The sequence below is a fragment of the Sarcophilus harrisii genome, chromosome 2 (assembly GCF_902635505.1).
Source record: "Sarcophilus harrisii chromosome 2, mSarHar1.11, whole genome shotgun sequence".
NCBI lineage: Eukaryota > Metazoa > Chordata > Mammalia > Dasyuromorphia > Dasyuridae > Sarcophilus > Sarcophilus harrisii.
In genome coordinates, this window is record NC_045427.1 from 490,503,669 (window position 1) to 490,523,682 (window position 20,014).

Sequence of the window (20,014 nt, forward strand, 5' to 3'; positions counted from 1 at the left end):
TTAGCTAGCCTTTTCATTATGTCTTCATCCAGGTATTGTACATTAAAAAGCCGTAAATATTCTTAAGTTTTTTGTGTAATGATCCTCTGTGACAGTCTGGACCCATTTTAAGAATAATGTACTTAAAGGAATAAAATAAAATATATAGGAATACAAAGGCAACAATTTATATTAAAATCTGGATATCAATTAAAAAAAATTAGAGATCTCAGATTAAGAATCCCTGACCTAAACATTCATTATATATTCATTAGATATTTTGTGTATAACTTTTTGTAGAAACATGGATAGAAATTGCCCAAGATGTAGTATAGGTAAGTTGTGAGCTATGCATATGTAAGAAATATATGAGACCATAAATTCATTTAAGTATTTTTGACATTTTATGAAAGATATAAAATTCTGTGGCTCATCATAAAGTTGTATTTATTTGTAGAGAGGAAAAGAGTATAAATCTATAAGGTTAAGAAAGGCAGGGTAGTGGTAGAAAGAACACTGGAGTTGGGCTCAGAAACCTGGTTTCATTCCCCATTATACCACTCAGTAACTTTGTAACATTAGAAAGTGACATAGCCTCTCTGAACATCATTTTCTCACCTTGCATACTTGTACTATACTTCTTTTTTTTTTTTTTTTTTTTTTTATTTAATAGCCTTTAATTTACAGGATATATACATGGGTAACTTTACAGCATTAACAATTGCCAAACCTCTTGTTCCAATTTTTCACCTCTTACCCCCCCCCACCCCCTCCCCTAAATGGCAGGATGACCAGTAGATGTTAAATATATTAAAATATAACTTAGATACACAATAAATATACATGACCAAAACATTATTTTGCTATACAAAAAGAATCAGACTCTGAATTATTGTACTTGTACTATACTTCACAGGACTACTATGAGGTAATGTATGTAAAGCATTTTGTAACCTCTAAAGGGCTATATGAGGGCTATAAATATAAGGTAGTGTTATTATTTATAACTTTCCCTAAAATTAACTTATCCACATCCCCAGTTACAATTAGAGTTCCAAAAACTATGCCATCTTGTCAGACCTATGACTTTAAAAATTAATTTTTTATTTTCTCTCATTCCTCATTTTTAGTCACCCTAGTCAGTTTAAGATATCGTATTTAAGTATATCGTATTTAAGATATTGCATTGCAATGCAAAGAATTAATTTAAAAATTCTTTGGACCCATCTGTCTTAAAGAAAATTTATATTTGTTCATGTGCCAGGTAATTTCGTTTCTAAGCTTTATCAAATATTATTAAATTTATTTATTTTCCTTCTTTGATAACTCTGTTTTGTGCTACTAAGTTTCTTAATTCTGTTTAGAAAAAGCAAGAACAGAAAGCTCCAGATAAAGATGCTATTCTCAAAGCAACAGCAAATATTCCCTCCCACAGTGTGGACAGGACTGTAGCCCATCACAGCATGAGAGATGTGAGTATTTAAAGATGCAACCTCATTTGACACATTTCTAAAATTCATCTAGTGAAAAAATATTTAAAGTTCAAATGATTTTCAGTTAACAGCAGGTAAAAAAAGATTCTTTGAAAATTGGATTAGAGGGGCAGCTAGATAGCACAGGGGATAGAGCACCAGCCCTAAAGTCAGAAGGATTTGAGTTCAAATTCATCCTCAGATACTTAATATTTTCCTGGCTTTGTGACCCTAGGCAAGTCACATAATGCCTCACCAAAAAAAGAAAAGATACTGTATAAGTATACTAATGATTTCATAGAATATAAAATCTTAATTGTTGGAAAAGATCTTAGAGGGCATCTAGTATGATCTTTTCTTTACTTGCCCAAGTATGAATTTTAGTTCCATAACTTTGTTTTGTCTATGCTTCTTCCAATACTCTTCCAATAATGAGGAACTCACTTTTTACTTTTAAACAACTCTTAATTACTAGAATTATTTAATTCCTGACATTGCAGTAAAATTTGCTTTCCTTTAACTTTTTACTACTGATATGTATTCTACCACTGGGAACCACACAAAAGAAATTCCACTTTCATGTGATAGTCCTTCAGATAGCTGAAGACAATGATCATATTTTTTTCTTAAATCTTTTCTGCAGGATCAATATCCTTAGTTCCTCAAATATTCCTCATGTGAAATGATTTGTTTATCTTGTTTACTTCTGGTCATGCTCTAAATTTTTCAGTACTTAATTCAGTGCTTCAGAAATCAAGAGTTCATCAATATGAATAATCCTTTGAAACAGATTAGTATCTTAGTTTAGTGGAGCACCACAGCTTAGTAGAGTCTTCATGAGTTTCTGTGTCTGGACAGATGAATCATCTGATTGCCACCCTATAGTGACAAATCTCTATGGATTTCACTTATGTTGGTTCTCAGGTGGCATGTAGGTATCCATAGTCTGTCACTAGGCCATCCTGAATTTCTCTTAAAATAGGACATATATGAAATTGAATATAATACTGTAGATATGGTCTGATGAAGGTAGGGAGTATAGTGGCAACATTTTCTCCTTTTTTTTCTGGATGCTATACCTTTCCTTCATGCTTTTATATAGATTTTTCAAATAAAATTATTTTGAGTCATTTTAGGTAGAAGATTTTGGTTCTCATAGTTTCAGTTGATTTGAAGATGTTAGTTTCACATTCATTTGGATATAACCTAAAGAGACTGAGTTTTGTTTATATAGACCGAATAGCAACTACTTTGATTATGTTCTGTGTAGTTTGACTTAGATTGATAAAACACTCTGAATGTATGATGGTATGATCAGTTTTCCTCTTCAAAGACATTATAGAAAATACTTCTCTTTAGATTTGTTTAATTATTTCTTTGCTAATCAAGATACCATAATTGTTCTAAAGAGAGCAATGTATATGTTTTCTTATTTGATGTATTCTTGATGAGTTCTGTTCTGTGAACTTGATGATTCAAAATTGCCAAAATTCATATAGTACAATAGAACTCTTTTGTTATTTTATTGGAGGATAGAACTCATTTTATAGTCTATGTTGTTTTGGAGTTCTGTATGTAAGTCAATCAGATACTATTTAGTGCCTACCATATGCTGTGTGCTAGGGATATAGAGAAAGACAGTAGTTCTTGGTGGCAAGAGAAGAGGGTTATGGTAAAGGGTGTGACTTGAGGGGAGTAATATAATTTAGTCTCTAATATATCAATATCCCTATAATAACTCTATAATAATGGTTTTCCTACTGTATTTCCAGCAATTACTTCCTTATAATTTAGAAAACCCATTTGCCATAGCAGACTATATTCAGACATGTCATTATTTTAGTAAGATTGAAATTAGAAATCTGTGTATGTTTGTTGTCAAATAAAGGGAAGTCCATTTTCTTTTAAGTGAAGCAAAAGAGAAGATGTATAGAATACTTAGCAACCAGTTAGCATGGTGTTGTGTTTATTAAATGAAGCAAACCTAGGTTTGTTCAATATATTTTGTTAATCAGCAAGCCTCACTTTGTGCTTTTAGACATGTATTATTATTATCCAGAAAGATTCATGGTGTACTAGGGATTCTCACATTTATTAGGATTTGATTACATTTGAGTACTCAGCTAATTTAATATGTCATTTCCTTTTGATTATAAGAACATAGAGAAATAAATACCTTTCTTCCTTCAGTACCCCTGCCCTGATAGATTTTGTCCTGTTTGTTGTAAAATACCAACATAATTTTGAGGACTTGAATCAGATAGTTCAAATAAATTAAATAGCCTCTTTATATATGAAAGTTCTAGTATAAAATAATGGTACTATCAACCTACTTCAGTTTTTTGTAGACTTGCAGAAATCACATACTTTTTTTTTCTTTTATTGCAGTTCCAGACAGAACTCAGGAAGATCTTGGTGTCACTTATAGAGGTGGCACAGAAATTGTTAGCACTGAACCCAGATGCAGTTGAATTATTTAAAAAGGCAAATGGTATGTTCCCACCGCAGATTTATTTTATGATATTATAATCTAATAAAAATGGTATATAGTATTTGAGTGTATATGGCATATGAGTACTTGAATGTACATGTTGTTTCCTCATGCTATTTTTTAATCAGTTGATTGTGACCTATAGTTCTTATAGGAAAACTGCAGAAAGAAAACTGCTCTCTCTGCATTTGTCGCTGTCTCTCCCTAGATGTGTATTTATTCCTTGTTTTGTCATTTATTATATGCTGCATTAATTAATAATGTTGCATTAATCAATATCCTTGTGCCTTTCCGACATGTTCAAGTTACTTAGATGACAACTTGTCTAAATCTAAAATGTATTTAGGCAGTATGAATGCCATATATTCTAACATTTTGTTAACATAGATGAAAGTTCCTATTTTACTTATACTGTGTCACACTGTTTTTTCTGTTTTGCAATAGCAATGTTGGATGAAGATGATGATGACCGAGTTGATGAAGTGGCTTTAAGACAACTTACAGAAATGGGCTTTCCTGAGAACAGAGCTGTGAAAGCACTTCGTCTCAATCAGTATGTATTTTTATAAATGTCAAAGAATGAGTTTTTCTCTTTCCCTGATTCTCTTTCTTGTTCCACTGTTTTAAGGATTGATTTGAATGTGGATTTTTAACTGTTTTGTATTACAAAAACATTCAAGGAAGACCTCATATATTTCAATATTGTCAATTGTGACAAGGTTTTTGTGAAGAGAAAACCATATCAAAAGTTTAAGAAAGTTTTTTGTTTTTTTGGTTTTTTTGGTAAAGACAGTTGAATTTAAGTATAAAACAGTAGGAAAATTTTGTTATCTATTCTCTTTCCTCCATGTGAGAGTTTGTGTGGAATATATTTGTGTAATAGCAGCAACTCAAGATTATCTGTCTTTGGTATTATTCTCAAGTCTTAATGCTTTCAAGTAAATTACCTTTTCATGTGCACATTTAAAATAAAAGCAACTTGCAAACCAAAGAATAGCCTGTGAACTGTTTCTTCCTCTGTTGAACATAAAACTGTATTGCGTGCTCTTTCCTTTGATTACAGTGTTATAACCATTGCTTCAAAATGGTATTTTAAAAAAACTTTCTTTCATAATCTTCTCATTAAAAGAGATTTGTGCATTGTGGTAGCTAGACACTTCAGCAAATAGTGATGTATCTCTAAATTTATTTCTGAATTCTTTTAAAATTGTAAAAATAAGGATAATTCCAGTTAACATTATTAGAATTGTTAAAATAAAACAAAAAGTCTCTTCCAAGGATTTGAAAGAAAAAGTTAAGAAATTCACTGAAACTTCAGTAATTAACTCACTGGTATTTTAGAGAAACTTTTCTTATTTTACAGCATGTCAGTAACACAGGCCATGGAGTGGTTGATAGAACATGCAGAAGATCCAACTGTGGATACTCCTCTTCCAGGTCAAGCTTCCTTAGAAGCTGCAGGTGCTTCTGCCGCCTCCTCCTCCTCTCAAGCTTCTGGGGGATCTAAGACAGAGGGGGAGGAAGTCAAGGATGAGCTAACAGAAATCTTCAAGAAGATCCGTAGGAAAAGAGAATTTCGACCAGATCCACGAGTATGCATATATGCTATCAGCCTTTAAGTGAATGTTTTATTTTTTCTTGTTCTTCAGGATTTTGGTTATTTATATGCTTATGGAAGAATGTTTGGGACTTGATAGTTAACCTAGGTTAGTTTCTGCTTTGGGGGAAAAAAGGTAATGTCCTGTGAAGTGTTTTTAATGGCCTATGATCCAAATAGACCAGATTCATCTAAACTTAAATCCCTATGATTTCTTTTTAGGAAAATGTCCTTTTTAGGACATTTGAAAGCATAAAATAATATATTGATTCACAATTCTTATACAATAATAAAAATGTCATTTGGTCATATGTAACAATAGATTGAAGCAAAAAGGCTGCACTATGAGCTGTGTTTTCATAGAGCTATAGATCAGCTGATGATGTTTGTAGCTTTATGCTTAGTGGCATGTTATTTAATCAAGTAAAAGAACTGATTTATTAGAAAAGAAAGGAAATTATTAAAACTAATATTTTTGCTTGTGACAGTTGTAAAGGTTTTGATTTTTGAGATTTGGATTTACCCTTAATTATATTTTACTGAGCTAGCTTTATTTCACCTCTTTGCATCACTTTGGCCTTTCTAACTTAGTTGTTTTATTCTGAGGCAACAAAATGGCACATTGGATAGAGAACTGAGTCTGAAAATCTGAATTCAAATTTGACCTTACTGCTTCTAGCTATGTGACTTTGAGCAAGTTACTTAACTTATGTTTTCCTCAGTTTCCTCATCTGTGAAATGATGATAATAATAGTACCTACCTCCCAGGATTGTTGGAAAGATCAAATGTGATAATTAAGTGCTTAACATAGTTCCTGGCACATAGTAATCACTATATAAATGTTAGCTATCATCATTATTCTAATTATTATTACTATTCTCAAATTGCTTAATATTATCAATACATTTAATACTATAGAACCTAATGCTGCCTAAAAAAAACTTTTCCTCTACATCATTCTGATAGGTATTTGAAATGTGTTAAGTATTTTATTCTTGAATAATGATTTTTAAAATGTAAAATAGCTGAAAATTTTTTCCCTTTGATTAGTCTGTCACTTATAACAAATAATAGCCATATACATTCAGAATAGTGTAGCTATGTTAGCAAAAAATGTATTAGTCTGGGATTAGTCTAGATGTATTTGAAAAATGTGCTAGTCTAGGAGTTTGAAAACTATAGCTCCTCTAGTCCTAGCTCTTTCACTAACTAACTATGATTTGGGACAAGTTACTTTACCTTCATGATAGATAAAGTATTTATTTAATGCTTACTATGTTCAAGGCACTGTGCCTTACATTCCCCATTTTTTAAATGGAGGAATTGGAGTAGATGTTCTCTTAATGTTCCTCCATGCCTAATATTCTTTGAAGGCCCTCCCAGCTCTAAATCTTAGTTTTAAATGGTCCTATGTTTTTATTTAGCAAAGATCATTATAAAATACAGATTCTTTTTGATTTATAGAGAAATGGTTCTGGAAATACAGTGTGATCACAGATATGATTTCTGAAAAGTTTCTTCATCAATGTTCAATATATTGGTAGGAAAGGAGCTTTTCTTTCTAATCTTTTCCTAGATTATTGAGAGGAGACAGCATGGCATAGTGGCAGTAATACTGGACTATAACTCAGGAAACCTGAGTTCTAAAACTGGCTCTATGTGACTCATTTACCTTGGAAAATTTAATTCCCCTTTCAGGGCCCCCAACTACCTTATTTGTACCCCTACCTTTCTTTGTATTTTCACCTAGCACAGTGCCTAATACAGAAGTGTTTAATAAATGCTTGTTGAAGGGCAGCTAGGTGGCGCAGTGGATGTTCCGAATCCCTGAAGTCAGGAGGACCTGAGTTCAAATGTGGTCTCAGACACTTAACACTTCCAAGCTGTGTGATCCTGGGCAAGTCATTTAACCCCAATTGCCTCATCAAAAAAAAAAGAAGTAGAAGAAGAATAAATGCTTGTTGACTGTCTTTTCAACTACAAGGAATGGATTGAATTAGATGATGCCTGAAGTACTTTCTAGTTCTAACACTGAGCATTCTTTACTGATATTTCCTATCTTCATTTAGTAAGATCATTTTATATTATTCTTTGCATTAGTAATTATCAGATTGTTTAGATAGTCGGTACACTATTGTATTGCAATAAAGTTACAGAGTAAAATAATTATAGTAAATCTAGTGGTACTGAATTAAGAAGCACCTTTGCTGAAATACCATTAAATAAAAGTGGTTTGCAGCCTCAGACACTAGACATTTACTAGCTATGTGACTCTGAGTAAGCCACTTAACTCCAATTGCCTTAGTCTTCAAACCTTCCCCTTCCCAAATAAAAATGATTTAGTTTTATGTCAGATGACTTGTTTGTTGAATTTGCTGACTTGTTTTCAGTGAGCATGGTTATTTAATGAGCTGTGGAATTCTTGTTTAGGCTGTCATTGCTCTGATGGAGATGGGATTTGATGAAAAGGAAGTGGTGGATGCACTGAAAGTCAACAACAACCAGCAAAATGCAGCGGTGAGTACTGCATAGTTGAAAAATAGTCAATTGAAATGGAAATTTTTGTTCACTTCATATTCTAATCCTAATTTGAAGAGTATGGTTAATTTTTTTTCCCCTTGTTTAATAATATTTCCCTACATCTGCTATTCTATCCAAACTGTACTACTTCTGTTTTTCATTCTAATTCTGTCTTTTCATGATTCTATACATGTCATCCCTGTTACCTAGGATTTATTTTTCCCCATGATGACAATAGCATTTTATGAGAAGTCAGAAAGGATGAAGATTGGGAAAAAACTGTTAAATTTGTCAGTTAAGAGATCATTGGTAACTTTGGAGAGAACAGTTTCAGTTGAATGATGTGTTTAAAAATCTAATAACTATAGAAAATTAAGAGATTGTGGAAAGAAAGTGGAAGTATTGATTATGGACAACCTGTGTTCATAAGGAGTTTAACCACAAAGAAGTTGTGTTGGGTATGAATTCACATTGGGTATGAATGTGAGGATGAATGGCCATGGTTGTAGACAGTAGGGAAGTAAGCAGTAGACAAGGAGATGTAAGTGAGAAAGTAGAAATGTTAGAGAGGATGGTTTTCCATAGAAAACAGAGAAATATGGAATCATTACATGAGAAGGTAATGTGTTAGCAAAGAGGTATCCAACTCTTCATGTGAGACTGGGGTGAGGAGAACGTAGAAGTGGAAAGTATCTGAATGATGTAAGTTGAGGAACAGAAGAAGAGAGAGCTCTTGTCAAATAGCCTCATATAAAAATATTGGAAAAAGCCACTGTGTTGAGTGGGAATTAATTGATCATTTAGAGTAGTGTAAAAAAATTGTCCAATTGGGATTATATAACATTAATTTGTAGTGAATCCAATCAGTATGGTTTTCTGATTTTTTTTTCCCCTAGCTTTTTTCAGCAGCATACATATAGGAACAAAGACAGAGAATGATAGAAGTGATCTAAAGCTAAGATTTCATAGGACAAAATCATAAATACAAGAAAAACTTAAGGGACTTGGAAAGAGAACAAAGTAGGACTGAATTAGTTCATCCAGCAGTTAAGTTGGAGAAAGGAAGAGAGTGTAGCCAGTGCTGGGCTGAAGGCCTGAGAGAGACATGAAGGTCCAAGGTCTGGGAAGTCATAATGAAGACAAAACAGTGTTTAGGGTTTCTAAGGAGGAAGAAAAGATTGAATGACAGTCAATTATGATAAAGTAAGGGATTTTCACAATTCACGAATATGAAAGTAGCATAATGGCAGGTGATAGTAAGATCAAGGGTATGACCATTTTCATATTGGCTTAGGTGGGTTAAAGGAGTAGGTAATTGAAATGATAAACTGAGGAATTGTTAAATTAAGGTGTGTTAATATATATGCTAAAAGGGGCAGCTAGGTGGCACAGTGGATAGAGCACCAGACTGAAGTACGCGCACGCGTGCACTGAAGTCTCAGGAGTTGAAAAAGAAAGAATTCATGAGCTAGTCATTGAACTTATTGTGGGAGGAAAGAGGTCATCCTGGAGATCAGTAGACAGTAGCTACCAGAATTTTGATTGAGTGATAGACATGCATTGAGTGAACCTCAAAAGAAGAGAGACTACTGAGTGTTGGTGATAGAGGAAGAACCTGGAAGTGGCAATGGAGAGCAAAGAGTATTTATTCTCTCCCTTTGACCAGTGAATTTGGGGAGAAATGTAGCCAGTGCTGGAAAGGGAAGTCAGGTAGGTTGTGCCATCAGGAAGATCTAATTGAAAGTTAGAAGATAGAAGAAGTTGGAAAGAAGAAGATTTAAAATGTTAGCTTTGTTTATTACCCATGAAGCAGGTTTTGAAAGGGATTTAGAGCCAGATATTGGAAGTATTGGGTTGAAGGAATGAGAGATCAGAGGTTCAGAATCATTGAGATGAATTGGGTATGATCAGGTTTGATAACCATTGAGAAATGAGTTCTAGTAGACTTTCATTGGACTCAAATTGGAGTCCTTTCAGAGTCTTAGGCAATTTAGGTGAGGGGACAAATGCTGGGAGTAAAGAAATGGTGTTATTCCCCTTCCTTAACCACAGAAGACCAGGCAGGAAATGTGATAGAATTGTATTTCTCCTTTTCCCTTTAAGGGAGGAATCTCGTATTTGATGAAATAGTGTTTCTCTTTTTCTCATGTATAGCAAGCAGGGGAACTGGTGAGATGCAAAGTTATTTTCTCTCCTTATCTTAAAAGCAGAAGATTGTATTGTTGATGCAAAAGTTCTCCAAGAAAGTATGTAAAAAGAGAAGAGGAAGACTCAGGACTAAAACTTGTACAACAAAAATAGAGAGTGGAATATGGATGATAATCCAGCCAGGGACACTGAGCAGTAATAGTTAGACAGGAGGAGACTCAAAAGAGTAATACAGAGCAGGAGGTATTAATAGTGCCAAATGATTCAGAGAAGTCATAAAGTAAGAAAATTGAGAAAAGGCTTTTGAATTTGGCAATTAAAAGATCATTGATAACTGTGGAGAGAGCACTTTTAATTGAGTGGTAAGTTTGGAAGTAATTGCAAAAGCTTTAGAAGTGAGTAAGAGAAGAGGAAACGGAGTCAGCTTTTTCTAGGAGTTTGAGAAAGGGAAGAAAGTTATTAGATGATAGCTTTCAGAAGTAGAGTCAAGAAAAAGTTTTTTTAAGGATAAGAAAGTTTCTAGGCAATAGGAAAGAATAGGGAGAGATTGAAGATTGGAGCAAGTAGGAGGATGAATTTAGGATCATTCTGCTGAAAGAATTGGAAGGGGGTTGCATCTCTGATACATAAAGAAGCGTTAGCCTTGGTGAATATATGCATCTCTTTATCAGAGACTGGAATAAATAAAGGAAGAAAAAAAATGGAGTGGTAATGTCAAGGGGTTTTGAAATGCAGAGAAGAGAGAATTCACAGCAAAAGGCCTCTGTTTTCTTGCTAAAGTATGCGTTGTCAGCTTAGTTGTTTGAAGCTTAAGAAGAGAACATCTGGGTAGAGTTAGAATCAGTTAAGAAGTAAAAGGATTACCTTGCTGCATTTAGTGCCTGGTAAGAATTAGAGAACATAAATTTTTACTGAACACAATGGTGTGACTTCCTTCCTCAAGCCCCATTCTGCACTTGAATCAGCAGAGAAGCAGGTGGATATTGGGAATATCCTAAGACTGGAGTTTGACAACACATAAGATTAAAGATTAAAAAACAGTGTAGTATTGAATTAATAAACTATAGGGTTAATACTGTGAAGGGAGAAAAGTCAGTTCAAAACAGTGGTAATGGCTTGAGTGGTCACTGAGAAGGGAAGGCACTAGTAGTGATAATAAGAACAAAGAACAACTGTAGGAAAAGTGAAGTACAGGAAAATCCTGCTATTGCCTTTATTTTATAAGTGGAGAAACCAAGGTAGTTAAGCTGAATGACTATGGTAATCAGATTTATAATTCCTTTTCTTCTGGAGCCTATTCCTCATTGTACATCACTTCCAACCTAGACTTAGTTTAATTTTAATTTTTACTTTCTATTAGTAAACCTTGAGAATTTTTCAAGAACTAAGAAAATATTTCTTTATTGGGAACATAAAGTAATTATATATGTGGTCGATTCCTTATTTTTTACAAAAATTATATTTGTTGGGGAATTCTAATAACAACTGTTCCTGAATTTTTCAGTGTGAATGGCTGCTGGGAGACAGAAAACCCTCACCAGAAGATTTAGATAAGGGAATTGATCCTGATAGTCCTCTCTTTCAAGCCATCCTTGACAACCCAGTTGTGCAGTTAGGACTAACTAATCCTAAAACCTTGTTAGGTAAGTATTGCAGTGTTTTGCACACAGATAGAATCTTGGCTATTCCAAATAAAAAAATTGAGAATAGGTTTATGCTTGAAGTAGCTCTCATCTGGTATCCTCCAGCTTTAATATTTGTATCATGATTGGTGTGATGCTTAACTTTTTTAAGTCTCAATTTTCTCATAAATAAAATGGGTCTAATGATATATACATTATCCTTTAATATAAGAGCTTGTTAGTTTTGGGGTGAGAAGGATGTTGCTGCTGGCTTTATTTCACTTCCTCCCTTTGGCTTGGAATCCAGAACTGAAAAACTACCCTTTCCTAAGTGCCAGAAGCCAGCAGCTTCCCTACCCCACCGCTTCAGTGTTTACTGAGTGTGTGTGTTTGTTCCTTCTTTCCCAGGGCCATGTCTCAGTAGCTCAGTTGGGTCTGGTGTTCCTTATCAGAAGAGGTTTCCCTCAATCTTCCCAGACTTCCCAGACTCAGACCCTCAGCTACCTGCACTGTCCAGGAAGTGAAATTCATGTGATTGGACCTCAGGCTACTTCTGAATTTAGCTAAGCCCCAGGACTTTCAGCTTGCTGTTTCAGTGGAGTTAGTCTAGACTTCACACTAGTCAAACCTTCATCCTGAGTCAGACTTCAATCCTGGATCATGATAATCACCAACCTGGAGTCTTTCTTCTGGGCTTCTTTGGTTGTCCCAGAAGGACCACTGTTTTGTCCCAATTCTTATTTTTTCTTTCTGGTCTATGTTCTTCTTGAGGCACAGTTTTGTTTGGGTTGTGGGAGGATAGCTGGAGAACTTGGAATTTTCTGACTTACTCCATCATCTTCCCAGAATTTTCCTTTATTTTATAACATTTAAGGTACTATAATATGAGGAGTTATAATTTCTTGGACAAGCCAAGATCATGTGATCCACAATATGACTTAAATGAGAAGTTAGAAATTTAGATCTGCTGGAGAATTACATATTATATAGGACAAAAACAACAATAATAACAAAAAAAAACTAGCCTGAATTTAAGGCTTAAAATGTCTTGTGGGTGAATTAATTAATTATGTTTGTGGGAATATAACATAGTTTTAATAATTTTAGGCACAAAAGTTGAATTAAATTAAAAGATTAGGACCTATATACGGTTTGTTTCATAATCTTGGAAAAAAAAAAAACTACAATACAGAAAGAATGTACATAGAATTGAATGGCATTTGCAACTTTTAGCATAGATTTTTATGTTAGCTCTGTCAAGGCTGAAATAATAATTATGAACACATGGTTTTAATCTGCTTGGAGCTTTGCCTTGTGGTGCAACTGTATTTTTCACAGTCAAAAAGAAAGTTCCTTTCCTGGAGAAAATCTAATGGAATAAAATGTATATGTAGAGGCTAGATGAATCTACATGTACCAATCTCATGTTAGTCATCAAGTTAATAATTTCCATGATGATATCACTTGGAATAATTATTTTGGTACTAGTCCTTAAATTTTCCAAATGGGTTTTTCAAAATAAAATTGTATCAATGTATTTTATTTCTGTATCACTTAAATTTTCCAGTATAGGTATCCTTTTTTCTCTTCCCAAAGAGCCATCCCCTATTATCATAGAAGAAAAAAATTTTGGGAGACCACTGGACACATTGAAAAAGTGTGAAATTATATGAAAAGAATCACGGCCATAGTTCTCACCTTACAAAGAAGTAGAGAGAGAGTATTTTTCAAGTTCTGTCTTTGAAGCCAAACTTAGTCATCATTGTATAGTATTGTTTTATTGTTCTTTCCTTCTACATTGTTATAGTCCTGTATAGTTTTCTTGCTTCTGCCTACTTCATTTTTTAGCAGTTTATATCTTCCTCTTATTATATGTATTATATTAATTGCTTTTCACAGAACAGTAATACTCCATTACATTCATGTTTCACAACAAGTCAAACTGAATCTCAGAATAGTTTAAAGAAACTGCTATGTTTTTAAAGATACAAAAACTCTCGTTGATGACAACTTAGTATGAAATGAAATTTTATTGGTCAAAAGAACTTTCTAGTACTTGAAAATTTTAAAGTATAGAAATTTGGTTTGGTAATATCTTTAGCACCATGTGTTGGATCAAGGGATCAGTAGTTTTCCATTTCAAATAATGCCAAGTGTTTTAATAATAAACACTCTTAAGAAACTTTATAAATTGGTTAATTGTTACAAGGTTTCTTATCAGGAGTTTAATAAAATTTTCACTGACTCTGCTAGGACTGGTTGTGCTGCAGGCTTTCCCACTGTGCTAGGTGATCCTGGTCAAGTCCCTTTTTGATATGCTGGGTTCAGTGGCTCACAATTTGCCTTCTGTAGTTGTGTTGGTGGTCTCACAGCTGGTCTGCTCATACACTAGCCTTTTGGGTTTTTTTTTTTTATTATAGCTTTTTATTTATAAGATATATGCATAGGTAGTTTTTCAGCATTGACAGTTGCAAATCCTTTTGTTCCAACTTTTTCCCTCCTTCCTCCCACCCTTTCCCCCACATGGCAGGTTGACCAATACATGTTAAATATGTTAAAGTATAAGTTAAATACAATATATGTATACATGTCCAAACAGTTATTTTGCTGTATAAAAAGATTTGGACTTTGAAATAGTTGTACTCGCCTTTTGAATCAGGACAGAATAGGCAACGTAGCTGAGCTTTGGCTAAGAGTTTCCTGCTAGATTCCCCACACTGGGTCTCCTTGCACTGTGCTGGGTCTCTGCACCACTCGTATGCTGGGCCCTATCCCCCCTGCCCAAGTCCTTCTAAGATATCTTAAGCTGGAAAATTATTATACTCTGAATATTTGTGGGTTCTGTCAATCCAAAATCCATTTAGAGTCTTTGATCTAGTGTTGGTTTTGAGGGAAGTTGGAAAGAGCTCAAGCAGTGTCCTGTCCTCTACTATCTTGGCTCCGCCTCAGCTTATGATAAAATGTAAACTCCTTTGTTTATAATTTAAAGTCCTTGACTTCAACCAGGTTTTGCAGATTTAAACATATTTTTCCTTTATGTCCTAACTAAACTAATCTTAGTACTATTCAGCATATGATGTTTTATCTCCCTATTCTTGCATAGGCTGTTCTCTCATGCTTAGAATGCACTCTCATCACCCAAGGAAATTAGAATCTCTAGTTTCTTTCAAAACTCAGTTTAAAGTTATGAACCATTCCTGATTCTACAACCTAATAATAACTCTCCTTCCTCCAACCCCCAAAATTACCTTGTGCAAAAGGTTTTTTATATCAACTTTATATCAGTTATCATGGCATATTGGAGGAAGTCAAGGAGACCTGATTTCAAGTCTCACCTCTCCCACATACACTTGGGTGCATCTGGACAATTCACTTAACTTCCATTAGACTGTGAACTTTTTGAGAACAAGGATTGTCTTTTAACTTTTTTTGTCTTCCCATCATTTAGCACAATGCCTAGTACATAGTAGATGCTTAATGAATGCTTACTGACTGACAACTTCTCAGTGCTCTAGGGAACTTTTTAGGAATATAATAATGCATAGAATACATTGATAAAGGAAGTTTCCTCATTGGAAAATTTCCCTGCACCAATGAAATCAGAGATTTGATTCCCCATTCCTATCTCTTATATGTACTGAAAACATCATGAGGTGGATAATTACTCTTTCTCTTTCCACAGCATTTGAAGATATGCTTGAAAACCCATTAAATAGCACCCAGTGGATGAATGACCCTGAGACAGGACCTGTCATGCTACAGATCTCCAGGATCTTTCAGACACTGAACCGCACCTAGGGTGATGGATACCCCTCCACTCTGCTGCTCCCGCTGCCCACAGCTTCAGGTTCCTCAAGAGAAGAAGGAGCCGAGGATTTGGGGGGAGGAGAAGAAAAATAGCTTTTGGTATTTGGCTAGAGGCCCTCTTAGTTATACTTCTCAAACAAGAAAGAGTGTAGCTTATGGCCAGCTGGAAATGTAGTTGCCTTATGGATTTATTGGTAGTGGAAGAACGGTTTGCCTTCAGTTAGATTGAGTAAAAAATCCATATCTCGAAAAATACTCATGCAAACAGCTTACATGGGATTGTTTGAGACAATAATGACTGTTCTGGTTTTATACCTTATTGCTTTAAAAAAAAAAAAAAAGAATCTGTGAGGGTAGTTTACAAGTCAGTATTTTTAGCATCTGACCGATGTTTACAAAAAGTGACTGACCACTTCAGTGAGGAATTAAATGATATACTCATCTCTTAAGAGTATTAAGTTATGATTATTAAAATGAAATGCTATTTGAATTGACCCTTAGAGTTTGATTTTAAAATCTAGATGTTTTTGAGAGAGCATGTTTCAATCCAAACTGTTAACATCAGACATACTAATTTAAGTAGATTAATTCATAGGTTAAATTTCTTTAATAAATAGTTTTCCTTTTTCCTATTTTCTGTGTTAGTGTTGTTCTAGTACCCAAAGAAAAAAATGTTACATTTCTTTAAGCAATTTACATCTCACTATATTAAAGATGCAGTATTTTTTCTCTGACTATTCATTTTGCCACACCAATATTTTTATATCTACAGGGGTAGATTCTATTAATGTGTAGACATATTTTGATGGTAAAAAGACTGTTTTCTTTTAATTTAATGAGCTTAAAAATCAATAGAACACAATTTCCTCACATTCCCCTATAGTATGTATTTTAAGATAAAGCGGGCTCTGTTTAAGGCATTAAACTGATAACTTTTCTGCCTCTTTGCCCTCTTTTTAAATTAAAAAAAAATTCTTTGTTCATTGCAATTGCCACAAGTAGTTGTCTTCTGAGGATGTTTTTGGTGACTAACATTCTCTTGAAGGCAGCCAAATAACATCGCCTTAATGCACTAACATAGTTGCCTTGATTATTGGCACCTAAATATTATCTGGCATTACTTGGCTTACACATTGTGGAACTATCATTCTTCCGTGACCATCCAATAAGTAAAGAAGTCTTGTAGCTGAGATCTTAGCTATATGACAGTCCTAATTAACCAGCCTGTACAACAGCATTTTTATCTGACCAGGTATTTTCATGGTATTAGATTTAAAACTTTAGGTCAGAAATATAAAAAATGATTTTTTGCAGCTCTTTTAGGCATTTTCTGTTTCTCATATTTGTTTGGAAAAAAATAATCTATGTAAGACACTCCTGAACATATGTGTGAAGTATTGCAATGTATCTGTTCTTTAATAGTTTGTTCTTAAACATGACCAGTTGGGAGTCTGGGCTTTTTTTTTTTTTAACTCAGAAAATCCTTAATTCATTTATTTTTAACTTGAAAATCTGTGGAATAAATGATTTTCATTTTTTCCCTCTTCCTTGATAGAGAGTGATATTCCTCCTGGTACTTCTCCCACTCAAAAGAGTAAGTTTACACGTCAGTATTTTTAGCATCTGACTAGTATGCAGAGTGACTGACCACATAAGGGAGGAATTTAATGATATATTCATTTCTGAAGAAGAATCATTTTCCTTTCCCCCTTAAAGGGAAAAAAAAAAAAAACCTAGGGGATGATGCTGGGTGGGAAATGCTATACTTCTAAAATGATTAGTGATTCATTAATTTATAAAGTACTAACATATTACTTATTTGACTCTATATAATATGAAAGAGCAAAATATCTTAGATATACAAAATCCATGTTACAATGTAAAGTTTGGCATTTAGTACAATAGGAATTTTTCTTTTGTACTACAGAATGATTTTTACTTTGTATAAAATTTATCCAAATAGTACACAATAACCCTTATTAAAGTACCTCTTCTCCCAGGTTGTGAAAATTTCCTGAGTTCATTATTCCTTCTGTATGCAGATTTTCAAGAGCCCTATGTAAGAAAATTGACTTGATTCATAAGCCTAAACTAGATTCTAATTTGCTTGTATACACTGGAATTGCTATGAAAACAAAACTGTTTTATATAGCCAAAGAAGTACTGCATCTTTAAAATATTGCAAAACTGAGCAAACATTTCTGGGTGTGTGTATGTATTTTTTCCTTGAACTTAATTCAAGTTATTTAGAATGTTAATCTTTTAAATATTGAGAGGGAAAAACTAAAAGGTAGTTGATTGAATATGTCTCTTCAAAAGGGTAAATTACTATTTGGGCTATATGGCTTCTGAAGAGTATTACTTGCCTTGGTAGAGCCATCAGTTGCTGGGCAATTAACAATGTTCTAAGGATATATAGTCTTTTGCAGCAAGATTCAGTGTGAATAATGACTTCATGTAGATTCAAACTAATTATCAGAGAATGCCGCATAAGAAGGTAGTGAAATCAAACCATTAGTTTACATGTCTGTTTAGTATGCAGTTAGGACCAAGGATATGTCTGTCAAGTGGCCAATTCAGCAGATTTTAGAAAAGAGACATGGAAATCACCATCTAAACATTGGTTATATTTTATACTCTTTCCACTGTGTTTGGAATATTGATAATTCCAAATGTTACTGATATAAAACTTTTAAAATTCTTATACCAAATTTTGGGTTGGGATTTGATATATATAGGAAGAGGTTTCCAGTGGGAGAGGCAGGGAGAATATAGTTAAGTGCACTGTCAAAATTGATGTTCTCTATCCATGGCAAAGGATGTAATAATTATGTTTACAACTTCAGATTTCAGTCTAGTATACATCACAATATTATTGTGCAGCTTACTGAATGAAAAACTAAAGCCACTGCAACTGCATGTCTGTGCGTCATTCAAGCCAGATAGGTAGGAATATATACCATTTGATCTTAAAGAGAGGAGAAGATACAGTAAAAGAAAGGAAGACTAAGAAGATAGCTAATGAATCTTCAATAGCATTGATTCTTTATGAATTGTTTTCATACTTGTTCTTCACCATCCCATTGGTTGACAAAGACAATCATTACCTTTTGATACTTAAACATGTGATTATGGAAAGGTATTTATTTATTTATTTAATATACATATATATGTATATAATTTATAATTTTGTCAGATCACAAAGCTTTGATATTTTTAATAGAAATGTTCTATATGAAAGTTTGTTCTCAGGGCTTCATATTTATATTAACTTTGTAGAAGATGCAATACAATTTGAAAAGCCAGTAATCATTTTACTACTGAAACATTGATTACTTGGTATTAATTTATGAGACAAGCTCAATAGAGGTAAATCCAGTGAGAGTTCCTTTCTTGTTGATTGGTATCTTCTGAGGAAAGGGTCCACAGAATTTGATGTAAAAACTATTAATGTGAGCAAAAATATGATAACTTATGACATGGGTCTAAATTTTAGAATTTATATGTACATTGAGAGAAATGTTTGTAGTCTTGATAAAGTCTGTACACTATTAGATGTGATCTTAGATGCCTGAGTTGGGGAGTACCTAGTAGTACAGTACACTGTATCCACCAAATTAAGGTACTAAAAACCACCGTAACAATGGATTATTCTCATGTCCCACCTCAAGAGACCACAGCAAGAAGTGTGTTTAAAGGTGTTTTTTTTTTTTTTTTTTTTTTCAGTTATGTTCTCAGACAATTCTAGTTGTGATGTCTTGAAATTATTACTGGAGCAGTTAGAGGAGGACATGGAGAACATGGCACCACCCCAGTCCCCTGCCCATGTCTAGTGCCCCTTGCTTTGTAGTAGTTAGTCTTTTGGATTAAAATTTCTTCTCACTGACTTCCAAAGTTAAATGTGAAAAGATAATTCTTTATCTTCTAAAGAACTGATTCAGTTGCCTGAAAGAGCTTGCGCCATTTTAATTCTATTTTAAAAAATAGACCTTTGGAAGATTATTGAGGGGATTAAAGACCCCAGATGTCCTCTCTAACTGAACCATAGGGTTCTCCTAATAGTGAATTTTACTGGAATAGCTATCCTGCTCCAGTGACTCTTGGTTCTAGTATTCTTGAGTGCTTACAAGATTGTTAAAACTCTTAGCAGTCTGAAATTTTACTTCCTTCTCCCACCCCCAATTTTTTTTTTTAATATAATCAAGCGTGTGCTTGCTACACAAAATGGTAATAGAGTTGCTATTTATGAGGATTTTTCATCAGAGACTACTAATTTACTTTGAAAATGCAGATTATACAGTGTGCGTTTCCTTTGCCAAAACTTGTTCTACTAATATCCCAGTCTTAACTAATAACAAAAAGTTATAGGTAATATTA

At 33.8% G+C, this 20,014-nt stretch overlaps 1 protein-coding gene across 1 annotated transcript in view; it reads left to right on the forward strand.

The window, feature by feature from the left end:
- The window catches only part of UBAC1 (UBA domain containing 1), a 70,578-nt gene extending 50,972 nt beyond the window's left edge, over positions 1 to 19,606 (forward strand). Inside the window, exons 6-12 of the mRNA XM_031954959.1 lie at positions 1,344 to 1,451; positions 3,840 to 3,942; positions 4,387 to 4,495; positions 5,306 to 5,534; positions 7,971 to 8,057; positions 11,713 to 11,851; positions 15,513 to 19,606. Coding sequence (XP_031810819.1) covers positions 1,344 to 1,451; positions 3,840 to 3,942; positions 4,387 to 4,495; positions 5,306 to 5,534; positions 7,971 to 8,057; positions 11,713 to 11,851; positions 15,513 to 15,628 — 891 coding nt within the window. The 3' untranslated portion in view covers positions 15,629 to 19,606. The remainder of the gene's footprint in view (positions 1 to 1,343; positions 1,452 to 3,839; positions 3,943 to 4,386; positions 4,496 to 5,305; positions 5,535 to 7,970; positions 8,058 to 11,712; positions 11,852 to 15,512) is intronic.
- Positions 19,607 to 20,014: the final 408 nt, after the last annotated feature.